Source organism: Mastigoproctus giganteus, chromosome 13 (assembly GCF_048544385.1).
Source record: "Mastigoproctus giganteus isolate SK-2022 chromosome 13, ASM4854438v1, whole genome shotgun sequence".
NCBI lineage: Eukaryota > Metazoa > Arthropoda > Arachnida > Uropygi > Thelyphonidae > Mastigoproctus > Mastigoproctus giganteus.
Genome location: NC_143587.1, coordinates 20,711,371 through 20,726,395, shown reverse-complemented (window position 1 = coordinate 20,726,395; position 15,025 = coordinate 20,711,371). Strand labels below are relative to the sequence as shown.

General features: G+C 35.3%; 1 protein-coding gene across 1 annotated transcript in view; it reads right to left on the bottom strand.

The window, feature by feature from the left end:
• The window catches only part of LOC150075838 (protein Obscurin-like), a 598,361-nt gene that overhangs the window by 63,074 nt on the left and 520,262 nt on the right, over positions 1–15,025 (bottom strand). Inside the window, exons 78-79 of the mRNA XM_090387723.1 lie at positions 9,108–9,272; positions 739–939 (exon numbers count right to left, since the gene is read on the bottom strand). Coding sequence (XP_090243849.1) covers positions 739–939; positions 9,108–9,272 — 366 coding nt within the window. The remainder of the gene's footprint in view (positions 1–738; positions 940–9,107; positions 9,273–15,025) is intronic.

Here is a 15,025-nt window from a genome sequence, read left to right as displayed (position 1 = left end):
GTCTACAGAAATTCAAGTCTAATGTCAACAATGTATCTTCTGTCTTCTCAACCTTCAACCCACACACAGTACTAAGTACTATAGGTTCTAATAGCTTTCGTGTTTGGCGTTTTCAGAAAAAAAAAAAAAAACAGTATGGTTTAATGTTAGCTATTTAACAGTTTTGTACATTCAAATGAGTATAATCAAGAGCAATAAAAGAGACAAAGTTCTTTTATTGCGTCTTTTGCCATTAGTTAGTGATTTTCATTGTTTTGCCATTAGTTAGTGATTTTCATTGATATTTTCGTATTAATTTAAATTAAAAATCAAACTAAGTAACTATAGGATCATAAAAATGTGATATCCCAATATATATTCAGCTTTTTTTTTCTTCTTCATGTCAAAAGTTTTGTATTAAATCATCAATCAATGTATATTATAAAGTTTAACCAATAAAGTTTATAAAGTTTAACCAAAATAGGTTTGAATATTTCAGGTTTATTTTTTATTTTTTGAAAATTTAGTATTCTTCATTAAAAAATGAAAAATCTCATGTGCAGTTTACTGAGATATTCTAATATAATGACTAATCACACTTGTCTACTTTGTGAGGTAAAGTTTTAATCCTGAAAGAAAAAAGTTCTTTCTCTTTCTTTTTCTCACAACATAAAAGTGTGTTTAGTCATATTTCAAACTGATGTATCCTATGCATATGTTTTACATGCAATGCATCACTTCATTCTGATCAATTCCTACCATGTTTATCTAGAGGAGGATGTTCCAATTCATAGTCTCTTGGTTTATATTCTCCTGGTGTTGGAGGAAATAGCTTACTTCGAAGTGCAGTAACATAAGGAGAAGGTTCACTGACTCCATATTTATTTTCCACCCTTATCCTGAATCGGTAGTCCTGTCCAGGTTGTAAATCTCGAATCTCACACGTGGAATCTTTAATACCTACAGTTGGATATTAAGAAATTTATAACATATTATAAACATACATAAATATATTTAGATATATGATTGAAAGGAATATTATATATGAAACTTCATAAGTGTAAAGATATTTTCAAAGAAAAAAGTTCATATTTTTACTATTACTGTAAGGATAAGAATACATTTGTATTAGATAAAAACAGCAATAGTTAACTAAATGAAGCTCAATTTCAACAAGTACTCATAATATAATATAAATCAATAAAAATAATTGTCTAAATATGTTTAATTCATATAGTTACAAAATACATAGTATGGCCGAAAAGTTTTATTTATTTTTTTAACTGTAGCCAAAGGATGCAGCACATGTTCCCATTTTCATGTGGACACATACATGGCACCTAACAGACTTAGAAGCAAATGCACCATATAAATTCCATGACAATGAATGGATATACATAATCAATGAGGGGTCTGGATGTGCATGTTCAGTCAGTTTGAAATAAAGTTTGCATGAAAAGTTTGATATTACACACAGCAGGAAGCTACATTTGATCAATTAGCACACATATCATATTTCATATCAGCACACATATCATATTTTATCATATCATATTTCATTTTGTGCATGTGTTTGGTAAAGACTTTTCTCTACAACTTTCAATATGATGACAGACATTTACAATGGGGAATTCATGTATTGGGCATATCACAATTGCCAGAAATATTCCATGTTTTCAGAAATTTGAAGATTGACAATGACTGGAAGATTACCTTTACAAGCAAAATGTGGGGGAATAGCTAATCATTGCCCATGTTTAAAAAGTCATCTGATCATCTTCTAATGATTGCCTCCTTTTCGAAGCACTGGAATCTTTTGCAGACTCAGATATGAGACATGGATGACCCCCACCTTTCTCCTTCTGTATGTTGAAAATGTTAAACTAGTCTTGCTCACTGTTCAAAGGAACAAAAATCAATGCACATTATCGTCAATATCTCACCAAGGCAAATCTTATATGGTTCTTATCTTCTTTAATGACATTGATGAGGAAATAAAGGGGAAGTTTAGCATTAGCATTAGCATTAGCATTAGTAGAGGCATATGATGCAAGAAAGCAAGCTTATTCAGCATCAGCCAAAAAAAAAACAAAAAAAAAAACTCCACTCCCATTTCACCCCTCCGTTCGTTCGAAATACCTGTCCAGTTGAGCTTTAAATTTGTTTAGGCTATCAACTTCAACAACAAGTGATGGAGTCGGTTCCACCAACCAACCACCCGCTGGCCAAAGGCAAATTTCCGCACATCTATCCGACATCCGTCCTTCCTCAATTTGAATTTATGCCCTCTGAGGTGATTATTCTGAGCAAGATGAAGAATCCCATTGGCATTGAGCATGCTCAAACCATTCAAAGCCTTATACACCTCTATCAGATCACCTCGTCGGTGCCTAGTCTCCAGACTCTGTAATTTGCAAAACTTAAGCCTTTCTTCGTAAGAGCAACCCTTTGTTCCATTCACTAATCTTGTTGCCCTTCTCTGTACCCGTTCCAGCAGCTCTACATCCTTCTTGAAATGAGGCCTCCAGACCTGTATACAGTACTCAAGATGTGGCCTAACCATTGCCTTATACAAGGGAATAATCACCTCCTTATCCCTGCTAGAAAAATTCCTGTATATCATTGACAAGACACCATGAGCTACTCTTGCAGCTCGTCTGCACTGCTCAGAGAACTTCATATCTGCCTGCACAATTACCCCCAGGTCCTTTTCATTCTCCACCACTGTCAGTGTAGTACCGCAGAGTTGATACGTTGCTCTGGGGTTACTGTTTCCCATATGTAGTACTTTACATTTGTCAATGTTAAACTTCATTTGCCACCTCTCAGCCCATCTGTTCAACCTTTCCAGATCCTGTTGCAGCAGCATAGCGTCAGTAGTGTCCTTAACGACCCTGCCAACCTTTGTATCATCTGCAAACTTGGACATTAAACTTGATATCCCATCATCAATATCATTCATAAACACCGAAAACAACAACGGACCCAACACTGAACCTTGAGGAACTCCACTAATAACATTAGTCCACGTTGAGCAGTGTCCGTTGATTACCACTCTCTGTCTTCTGCCACTCAACCATCCCCTTATCCATAGCAGCAATTTGCCTCCAATGCCACACTGCTCCAATTTGTGCAGCAGTCTTCCATGTGCAACAGTATCAAAAGCCTTTCTAAGATCCAAATATATAATATCAAAGTTATTCCCTGCATCCAGTTCTTTTGTGACTACATCATAGTATCCAATCAAATTGGTCAGGCAAGACCTGCCCTTAGCAAAACCATGCTGCGTCTGAGCTATAACTGAATTCTTGTCTAGATGTTCCTGCAGTGCTTCTTTAACCAGTGCCTCCATTAATTTACCTGGAACAGAAGTTAAACTAACAGGTCTATAATTACTTGTGTCAGCCTTTGATCCTCCTTTGTGAATTGGGGTTACATTTGCACATCTCCAGTCTATGGGTACCTCCCCTGAGTCCAAAGAAGCTCTCATAATTATGGCTAGGGGTTTGCATACTTCCTTTGCTGCCTCCTTTAATATAACTGGATAGATCCCATCCACCCCAGGTGCCTTTTTTATGTTTATCCTCAACAATCTCTCCTCCACTTTCCTCTCAGTTATTACAAAATCATACAGCTCACTGCCAATGTTTACTTTACGTACATCATTCTCCTTCCTGAATAACCCCTCATGCGTGAATGTAGATGCAAAATACTCGTTTAGATTGTTAGCCACCTGAGCAGGATCCTGAACTGTTGAACCATCAATATCCAGTGGACCAATCTGATTCATCCCTTTCCTTCTCGAGTTCAAATATGTAAAGAACTCTTTTCTGTTTTTCTTTGCATCCTTTGCCAAGGATTTTTCGTAGTCTGCCTTTGCCTGCCTAATCTCCTTTGTGACTTGGTTACAGACCAACTTATATCTATCATAGGCTTCCGTGTCACCCATTAATTTGTATGTATCCCATGCATTTTTCTTCTGTGCCACATGTCTCATTAGTTCATCTGACAACCATTTAGGCCTAAACCTTGAACAATATTTCTTAGTTGGTATGTAAAGCCTGGTAGCCTCCAAGATTAGTTCCTTGAATGCTTCCCATTTTGAGTTTGCTGTTGGTAACATCATCAGTTGGTCCCACTGTATAGAATTTAAATACTGTCTCAGACCATCATAGCCTCCTTTACGAAAACAAAAACCCTTCCCTTTACCTCTGATGGTAGTTACCTCCTTGAGTAAATCCCACTTCAACACACTGTGATCACTGCCACCTAGTGGTTCATTTATCTGCAGATTCTTAATGCATGAAGAATCACTACTGATAATCAGATCAAGAGTATTGCTCCCTCTTGTTGCCTCACGAACATGCTGATGTAGAAAACAATCATCCAATAAATCCACAAAAGCCTTGCTAGTGTGCGAGTGACCAACCCACAAATTCCAGTCAATATCTGGGAAATTAAAATCCCCCATTATAAGACTCTCTGATTTACTGGCCCACTCTATTTCCCTGTACAATATCTTATTATACTCATCAGAGTCATTAGGCCTATAGCACACTCCTACTCTCAATTTTGATTTCCCTATGCTTATGTCACACCAAACTGACTCGACACTGCCCTGTCCATCGATGTCGACTGGCTTCACTTCCTTGGACTTTATGTGTTTCTTAATTAATAGTATAACCCCTCCTCCCCTCCTGTCCTGTCTATCCTTTCTATACACATTGTATTCCCCAAATTCCAGTTCCGCATTACTTATATCTGTGTGACACCACGTCTCTGATATCCCAACAATATCTGCCTTTGATGTTTTGAGCAATACCTCAAATTCATCAAATTTATTTACCAAACTTCTAGCATTGATGTACACGCAGGTATACATGCACCTGTTTCTATTCTTAGCTACCCTAACACAACCCATGTGTTTACTTGTACCGCAATGACTACCAGCAGTCTCTGAAATATCCTGCATCTTGTTTTTCAGGTTTTTGCTCATTTCAATAGAAGCAGTGCAAGAATCACTTCCACCTCTGCCAGTGGCTACTGTTAATCTATTAGTCCTTGTATCCCCCCCCAACTAGCAGTTTTCCGACCCACCTAACACTGCCTCGACAGCATCAGCAAAAATTCTTGCACCCTTTCTATTTAAGTGTATCCCATCCCTGTAGAAGCAATCTCTCCTGTTAACAAGTACAGTCCAGGCTGAAAAAAATTCTACCCCTTGAGCCTTGCACAATCCCTCCAGGGCCGAATTGATCGACAAGGCTCTCATCATATACTCCCTCCTATCGTGTCTGGGCAGAATTGCAGACACTTTCAAGTTCAACCCTAATTCACGGCTTTTTTTCAACAGTGACCTGTACTTGCTAAGTAATTCCGCCGGTCTCCTACTCTTAATATCATTAGTGCCAACGTGTACAACTATATCACCTTTTGTGCCCTTAAAAGATGATATCAGCTCTACAACGTCATCAACCTTTGCCCCTGGCAGACATACCCTGGTCCTATTCCACCTATCCTTTTTACAAAGCATGTTCCCCGTTTCCCTGACAATAGAGTCACCAACAACTACTAGTTCCTGTGGGACCAGCGCATTCTGCCTAGGGGGCTGCCTCTGTGTTGCCTGATGACCAAGTGCAAGCTCTGGCGTTGATGTGGGCAGCTGAGAGCTTGATGGGCCCCTCAATTTATTTCCTTCGAGGGCATCCACCCTGTCCTTCAAGCTCTCATAAAGGCCCATAACAACGCTGAGTTGTCGCCTGATTTCCTTGCACTCCTTACATCGTGCACACACAAAGACATCCCCCTTGGCAGTATCATGTCCCGTACCCGACTGCTCCGCAAACATCAAGCAAACTGTGCATTTTAAAAGACTGTGATTCAGAGGGCAACTGCCCCCCTCAGTTCTCCCCTGAACCACAGCACTCCCATTAGCTTGAGCCTTGTGCTTTGCTGCTCTGGTCAGAGTCATGATTCCGATTTAATTCAATAAAATTCAAAACAAAAATTAAATCCTTAAGTTATATCCCAAAACAGTTATGTTATATATATTATTTCGGTATCTAGTGTTTTCTACGAGTTCCCTTTATACAACTTCCGTATCACGTGTACCACTATAGTTATGTATTAATTATTTGTTACGATTAAGTCGTTATATATATATATAGAGTTAAAAATACAATTTAATTGACAATAAAGTTTATCAAGATTAATAGATTTACTGATTAATTGACAATATTATATTATGCACTATACTACACTAAGCTTATGCTATCGTGTAAAAATGGCGGGAATTCTCGAACGATATTTCTACGGACTCGTAAGTATTGATTAGCTTCCAAATCTCGCTATCTCAATTTAGAATAAACTAAGGATCCAGACTAGGTCTATAATCTACTTATAGAAGATAATTTGATATAACAATTGGTTAATAAATCGACTAAATTTGGTTAAAAAAAAGACCTCTCGTTCAATTTGTAACACGTGGATTTGATACCGTTACCGATACTAAGTAATATCTACAAAATCTCTGTCTAAGTTAAACTTTAAACTAAGTATCGTAACTAGGAATATAAAGCTACTCTAGAAAATAAGTTAATATGACAATTTAAACTAATAAAGCAGAAAATAAATCAGGAAAAACTTCTCTGTTTCAAGAGCTTTAAGGAGCAATGTCTGCACAAGTTGTTAAAGTTTGCTGGTGATTTAAAGGTAGGGAGGTGTGGTTAATAACCAATCAAGTAATTTTCTTCAAAATGACTTTGATTATTGCACAGATGGTCTGAAAAATGACAATTGAACTTTAATTCTTCTAAATGTAAAGTTTTGCACTTGGACAACAGAAATCCATTGCTCACAAGATAGGGGGAGAGGAGTTAAAAGTGGTTAAGAACAAAAGAGAGGGGAAGAGAGAGAGAGAGAGAGAGAGAGAGAGAGCACAAGATCAACTTATACTCAATTTAGAAATGGCATTGTTTCTAAAGTGAGAATAACCTCATGCTTTATTGAAATCAACAGAGGGCCAAATTATACAAATTATAATGCAGAGTAACCTTTCTTTATCATATTGCTATTATCTCGTACTACAGATGTAAGTTGAACATTATGTTAGGATAAGCCACTGGTATCAAGTATCTGAAGGAATATGATTATTAGATTTTTTTTTCAGACTCTGCTGTTTGTTTGTTTATGGGCTTTATGGTGCAAAGGCAGCAAGGCCATAATGTGCCTTTTGACTCTGCCTTGTAAGAACCATGAGGGTAAAAAATATTAATATTACAAAGCTTGAATTTTCAGTATATTCACTGTACTCTAGATTTATGAGTTGCATATCACATTTGATTAAATTCAGTGAACATTACTTTGATATTCTGCTGTAAATTGTTATGTACATAGCAATGATCAAACTAGGTTTGCTAAATTAATACATATACAGAAATTCACTGACACTTGTGTCAAATCAAGAAGAATTTTTTTTTTTTTTTAGTTAATATCACAGAAGAATTAGACCAATGTTTTGAGTAGTTTGTAGCATTTACTATTAAGATCACTAAAATTATGGAAAATCACATGCCCTACAATTTTTAATTATAGAACTTACATGGTTACACTTGAAATAACTAAATATAGTTGGTAGTGGGAGTTACTTTTGAACTGACTGATAAACTAACTAATAGCAGCAGCCACCTTGAGCAGGATAGTAGGCCATTGATTATACAGTGCAAAAGTTGTAGTGCATGGAATTTTTCCATAGTTGTAGTGATCTCAATAAACAGCGGAACAAATCACTTGAAATATTAAACTGATATTCTGATCTGATTAATCTGACATTAGGGCACAACCTCATCATGTACATAGGAATCAGCAAACTAGGTTTGCTAACTTAGTACATCAATCTCATATTGTGGAGGCCCCTTTGCTGTACCGTGCTACCTTGGTACTGCACTATTCTAAATAAAAAGCACTGTTCTAATGAGAATTATACTGCTATTTATTTGAAGTATACACTATTCTGATACTAATATTTAAATATATTTTAGTTTTTTGCAAAGACGATAAGCCTGGTAAAAGTAGAACTGGTTTTACATCACTGAATTAGCACAGGTTGGGACAATGAAAAAGTTTATTCTGCTACATATACTGTACTAAAGTAATTGCATATAATAAAATATGTTAACATTATAGAAGAAATAAACACTGTACCTTCCTTAGGGTGGAGCTATTATACTATTTATAAATTTACATTAAATATACAGCATTTTAGTAAAGGAAAGTCACTAAAGCATATCCACCCATAAGAAACTACTGTATATTAAGGATCAACGGGTTCTGTTAAGTTGAGAAAAAAGCAAATACATATAATTTAGTAAGGTTTATGACAGATTATTTTGCCATTATGTAACTGCCTAATTAATCAGGTGCCTCCGTAGCCAGGTGGGAAGGAGCAGCAGTGCGTAGCACACGCTCTTGATTAGACCGGGGTTCGAGCCCATCACCACCAAATATGGAGGATGCGGAAAGGTCAGGGAATGACCACCGCATATCCCGGAGCAATATGGCCTTAGTTGCTAATGCTCCTAAAAATCAAATAACCAACCAACCTAATTAATCAAATTGTCTGGTCATCACTAGTGAAAAGAAAGTACCAATAATGATACCTAATTAAATAAAGTAACTACAGGATTAAGTTTTTTTTTTTTTTTTTGCATATTATTTACTGATAGTACTTTAAAAAAAAAAACTCATTTCAAAGAAATCATTCCTAGTTATATAGGGTATTCAGAAAGTCTTGTTATTATTTCTATAAAAACTTCATTTTTTTTTTGTTACAAAAATAACAGCACACATTGTGGACACAAATGTCCAAATACTAAGTCATACCTTCATTCCAGTAATTTTGTCAATTCTCACACTGCACATGAAGGCACATAATTTTATGTTATAAAAATAACAGTACACATACAGGTACCTTGAATGAGTAGCAGTAGTGAGTTTACATTTACTGCATTTCATTTTAATCGGGTATAACAGACTTTCTGAACTGCTTGTTTCATATTACTTAAATATGATTAAGTTTATTTGATACTAAATTTACTATTATATAAATTTCAGAATTCTAAGCTGTTCACCTGATTTATAGTTGAACCAGTCTCCATCAGGATATCTGCATACTTCCACTTGATAAGTAACAGGTAAACGAGGATACATTGGAATGGATGGTCTCCAGCCTAATGTTAGGTTTTGGTCATTCATATTTAAGATATATGGCTGGTGAGGAAGAGGAGAAGGAGGTCCTAAATAAGGAAAAAAATGAAATGTATATTATATATTATTATTTTAATATAGCAATGTAAGTTAATTATTGTGACAAAAGTTAAACACTGAAATTAAGAATTCTGGCATTAAGATAGAATTCTTCCCATTGAAAAATTAATTAATTATTTATTATTTAATATTGCTCTGCACTGAAGTGGGAAGAATATTGCAGAGAAGACTACTGAGAAAAATAATTGGATACACCAGTTTACAAAATTTAAGAAGCAGTTACAAAATTGAGCATATTCATATGCAGGAACCTGTGGAAATATTTGACTATATTTTCACAAGTAGATAATCATCAATGAGTATTATGGATTTGTGAAAACAGAAAATGATAAGGAATACAGTATAAGGTTTTAATCAAAATGTTCAACTAGTGTTGAAGAAAATTAATTTTGTTCAATAATAAATTTTTACATTGTTAATTTTCTTCAATATTAACCTGCAATTCTTCTGCAATCTCACACTTGTTCCATCATATTATTGATCAAAACAAATTTGGAAGTCTCCTTCTGTGAATGCATTTAGGTGATCCATCATGTTTGACTAGATTCTTAGATTACCTTCGATATGTTCCTTTCATGTACCATTTTAATTTTGGGAATAGCCAAAAGTCACATGGTACCAAATCAGATGAATAAGATGGGTATGGCACAATGAGAATGATTTTGCCAGTTAAAAATTTCTGAATGGCAAGCAATGTGTGAATTCATCATTTTCAATATATGCAACAAATGAGAAAAAAGAAGTGTACGTTTAAAGCAGCTTTCTGTTGACACATAACAAGTTAAAACTTGGTGTGTGCATGCTGAAAAGATATCACTGTGAGTCCCACTCACAATATTTTAGTTACTGCTATGCATTCAAGAATTAAAAGATCATTCCAATTTTTTTTTTTTTTTTTTTAATCAAACAGTATACTGCATATACATATTATGGAAGACAAACATTAAAGGTGAAGCTGCGGGTAGAATGTAAATTTCTGTTAAATGGGGGATATGATTCCACTCCACCACATGCCATTAAATTAGGTTATCAAGGAGCAATGAGTTCCTGAAGAGATTATGTATGTGTTCTGAGGTTAGAAACACATCTATAAAAAGCATCCTAAGGATGCACTTTGGGAGGGAGTTTAGAAGATCATGTTAGCCATGCCATACAGATAATTGTGTTCATTGCCAGCTAGCAGTCAACAAGTTTGGCATCATGCCAGACTGATTGACTGCTATTTATAGCAACATTAGAACACGAGGGAGTGTTATTGAATCATTGGGATTCAATCCAAAGAATCTCCCCCTTTTGACTCGAGGGGAGATTTTTTTTTTACTGAAAAAGTTCCAATGTATTGCCAATACATAAAGGTGGTTCTAAGCATGAAGATAACTACAGATCAGTTAGTCTGACTTCAGTGACAGGAAAAATCTTAGAGGCAATGATTAAGAGTGCAATCCAGGGACATTGAGATAGACATAGCTTCGGAAGGACACATAACATGACTCTGTTAAGGGAAAATCATGTTTAGCTAACTTAGTAGGCTATTTTGACACAGTTACTTATGAGCTGAATTTAGGGAACAATTTAAACGTAGTTTATTTGGATTTTGACTCAGTCTCTCATGGGAGGTTACTGTATAAGCTTGAACAGGTTGGGATTACTGATAAGATTCTAAGATGGATTGCTAGGTGGCTGCAGTGCAGAAGGGTTGTGATTAACCAATATTCTATATTCTTCAGAGTGATGTAACATCAGGAGTGGAGTCCCTCGAGGATCGGTTCTTGGACCACTGTTGTTTCTCATTTTTATAAATGATATCGACAAATGGATATAAGACGTGATATCAAAATTTGCAGATGATGTAAAGACTGGTATAGTCGTTAATGGTCAGTGCCAAGCAGTGCTCCTTCAGGATGACTTGAAAAGACCTCCAAGATGATCAGAGAAGTGGCAACTATGTTTTAATGCTGCTAAATGCAAAGGTGGCTTACATTTGAGGAATAGCAATCCCCAAATAAATTATATACTTGGTGGAGTTGAATTAAAAACAATGGAGGAGGAAAGAGATCTGGGAGTTACAATATAGGCAGATATGAAGTTTTTTGAACAGTGTAAACAGGCAGCAGCCAGGAAAGCCCATGGTGTCCTATTTTGATGATTTATCAAACATTATCCTGCAGTGATAGGGAGGTCATAATTCTTCTATATAAGGCAATTGTGAGACCACATTTGAAATACTATGTTCAAACACACAGTGTCCTGAGCTGGATATCATCATTCTTCTCTTTCTTGGTGATTCCTTTCTACTTCTCTCTCTCTCTCTCTCTCTCTCTCTCTCTCTCTCTCTCTCTCTCTCTCTCTCTCTCTTGTGGTGGTTCAGAAATTTTTTTTTGGCTGGTGCAGCATAAGCCTCAGGCTTCCTTGCACCATATGGCTAATAATAATAATAATAATAATAAAAATATGGAGACCTAATCAGAAAAAAACACACTGAGCTTCTTGAAAGGCTCCAAAGATGGGTAACTCGAATGGTGAGATCAGCAAAAGGACGACCATATGTGGAAAGACTCCAAGTATGTGGGTTACAGATGTTGGCAACCAGGCACCTCAGAGGTGACCTGATTGAGGTTTATAAGGTTGTAGGATGTTTTCTTTTAGCCAGTGAGTCACTGATTGTTGGAACAAGTTGCCGTTGCAGGTAGTTGATGCTGATAGTTTGAATAAATTCAGAGGTCAACTTGATAGTTACCTGTGTGAGGAGGGAAGCATATAATTTGTATTTTCTTATCTACTTGGTGTTTTTTTTTTATTTCCAGTGCAGCAAAAGCCTGTGGCTTCCTTGCACTATATTTCAAATACTATACTATTACTGCATCTGCATAAGATCTCACACAAGGAATCAAGATTTGCTCTCACCCCCTTTCATGTGTTCAAACTCTCTCAAACACATATAAGTTGGCAGAGCCACACCAACCCAGTGGTGCACCACACCAGGACGGCAATGACTAAAGGGCAGCAGAGACTAAGAGGCTGTAAAGACCAATGTTCTGTAAACTCTAAAAGAGACAGCAAAGACTAAGGAGACTAAAAGTTCAATGTATCGAAGAATGTGTTTTGTTGTATTTTATATTAACAAATAATAAATTTAATTTAAATTTAAAACTTTTTTTTTTTCAACATTTCTCACATGTCTGATGGAAGGAAACAACTCGTGGTTATGAATACAGAAAAAGAAAAAAAACGAAAAGCGACCAAATAAAAACAGCAACAAGTTCAATTGCCAGGTTTCTAGACATCCAGCCACAGCCAGGTCCATCAACTTCGATTTTCTCTAGCTTTACTACTATTGATGAAGAAACTGAAACACGTGAATTATCACCTGTCCAAGATGTTGACATTCCAATTCAGCAAGAAACACTAGGTGTAAGTGAAGCAAATTCGGATGAAGAGGAAAGTGAAGATCACAATAGTGGTATACAAGATCAACTAATTTAACTTAGTGATCCCAGTAAATGACCATAAATTTTAAATAATAAAATAAGAATGATGTTAGTTGAAAACAAACCAGAACAATTAAAAAATTTTGATTTTCCAAAAGATAAAGATAATAATAGAAGCAACTTTTCTATTGAATATTACACTAAAAAATTACAAAACGGTGAATCACTTTTGTGCAACTGGCTACTGTATTCAATTTTGCAAAATGCTGTCTTTTGTTATAATTGTAACATTTTAATTGTAATATTTATAGTTCAATATTAATATTAAACTATTAATTTTAATATTCAAAATTAATAATATTAATTGTAATATTTTAAGTTTATAATTTTATTTTATTGTCTACAGCCAAAGTCATTAGGATCTGCTTCCCAATATTACCGATAACTTCAATCCTCTCGTTATCTGTAATTTAAATTTGCTGTTTTATTTTTAAAATATTTAACCTAGCATAAAATATACTAATAAGTACAAAGCATATTTATCCCCTAGTTCCTTGGCTACCTAGGTAATTGATGTCCTGCTATATGAAAGAATACAAGAAAATAAAAAGCAAACCTAAGAAATGGTTGTTAGAGAAAATGAACAGATAACATATATTTTTTTTGTAAAAAATGGAGAATAGTGAGAAGAATAAGCACTTCAACCTGCATAGAGTGTAATCTGTCTTTAATTTCTTAAAGGACTACAGATTATTCTCAGCAGAAAAGCAGCAGAACAGGCAAATGTGGTAACTTAATTAAACAGAGTTGTTACTTTAATTACACAACTCTTACTTTAATTTTACATTTAATATTTTTAATGTTTAATAGCAAAGAATCTTAAATATTAAAAATAAGATTAAAGTAAGAGCTGTATAATTAAAGTAACAACTCTGTGTAATTAAGTTACCACATTTGCCTGGTCAGTTGTCTTTATAGTCATTCAAGAAGAAGTACAGGAAGTACCATGAAATATCTGAGAATAATCTGAGTCCTTTAAGAAATTAAAGACAGATAACACCATATGCAGGTTGAAGTGCGTATTCTTTTCACTATTCCATATTTTGTGATTTACCTGTACATAATGCCAATAAAAGATATTAAAAAAAAAAAAAAAAAAAAATTCCCTAGTCAGCCTCCGTAGCCGAGTGGGCAGGAGCGGGAGTGCAGTAGCACACGCTCCTTGAGTAGACCGGGGTTCAAGCCCCTGACTGCTGAATACGGTCGATCTGCCAACCCGCACTGGACCAGCGTGGCAGATTATAGTCCATTTCCCTCAGCATGAATTGTTGAGGAGACTTCCATCCTGCAGTGGGTTGATAATGGCTGCACTTTACTTTTTATTAAAAAAATTAATTAAGTTGAAATGAAGACATGTAAAGAAAAGTGAACATACAAATTCCCAAGAATAAATCTCAATTTTGTGTCAATAAAACTATTAAATAATTCTTGTCCATTCTGAAGTTTTTTGAGAAGCTTCTTTATATGGGCAATGATACTTTGTATAAGTTATGAAGAAGACAAGTAGTGTAACTGACTATAGAAACAATAGACAGCATTTGGTGAACCAGGCTTTTGGTCCATATGGGATTTGATAATGTAACTGCCTAAGTCTGATGGCATTTAATATCAGTTAAAACATTTTCTCAATAAAGTAAATTTAATTCGTAGCTAATGGAAAGGCTGGATTTGCTTTGGTTTATCAATACAGTATAGATAATTAGGCAGAAAAACTGCAGTGCTGTATGCAGGATTGAGGCATCATCAGAAACCACTCAGTTAAATCTTGATAATACTTCTTCAAGCCTGTACCCTTCACAAGATTCACATCTGTAGTGTACCAAGTAGTTCAGGATTTTTCTCATTAATGCCCTCCATCAATCTACTAAGCATGTCATATATCAGCATGTGTGTTGTGTCTTGTGCAAGATGGCTCCTGAATGCTAGTAACACTCTGCAAATGCTAATGTCTGACATCAGCGTATCAGACATCAGTAGGATGTTATTTGAACCTCCAACGAGTGTAGTGCAGAGCTGTTCACACTCTAAATAAGCTGTAACCAGAATTATCACTATGAAAAACAGCAAAATTTCAAGCTCTTCTACTCCACACAAATTGGTAAGTGTAGTAAGGTACAATATTACATATTTTTAAATGTTTTTTTATTTCACAGTACAACAGTTTGTCACAACATTCAATTGACTGAATGTTATTTAAAAGAAATTCATATGTTTATTAAAGAAAACATATGGAT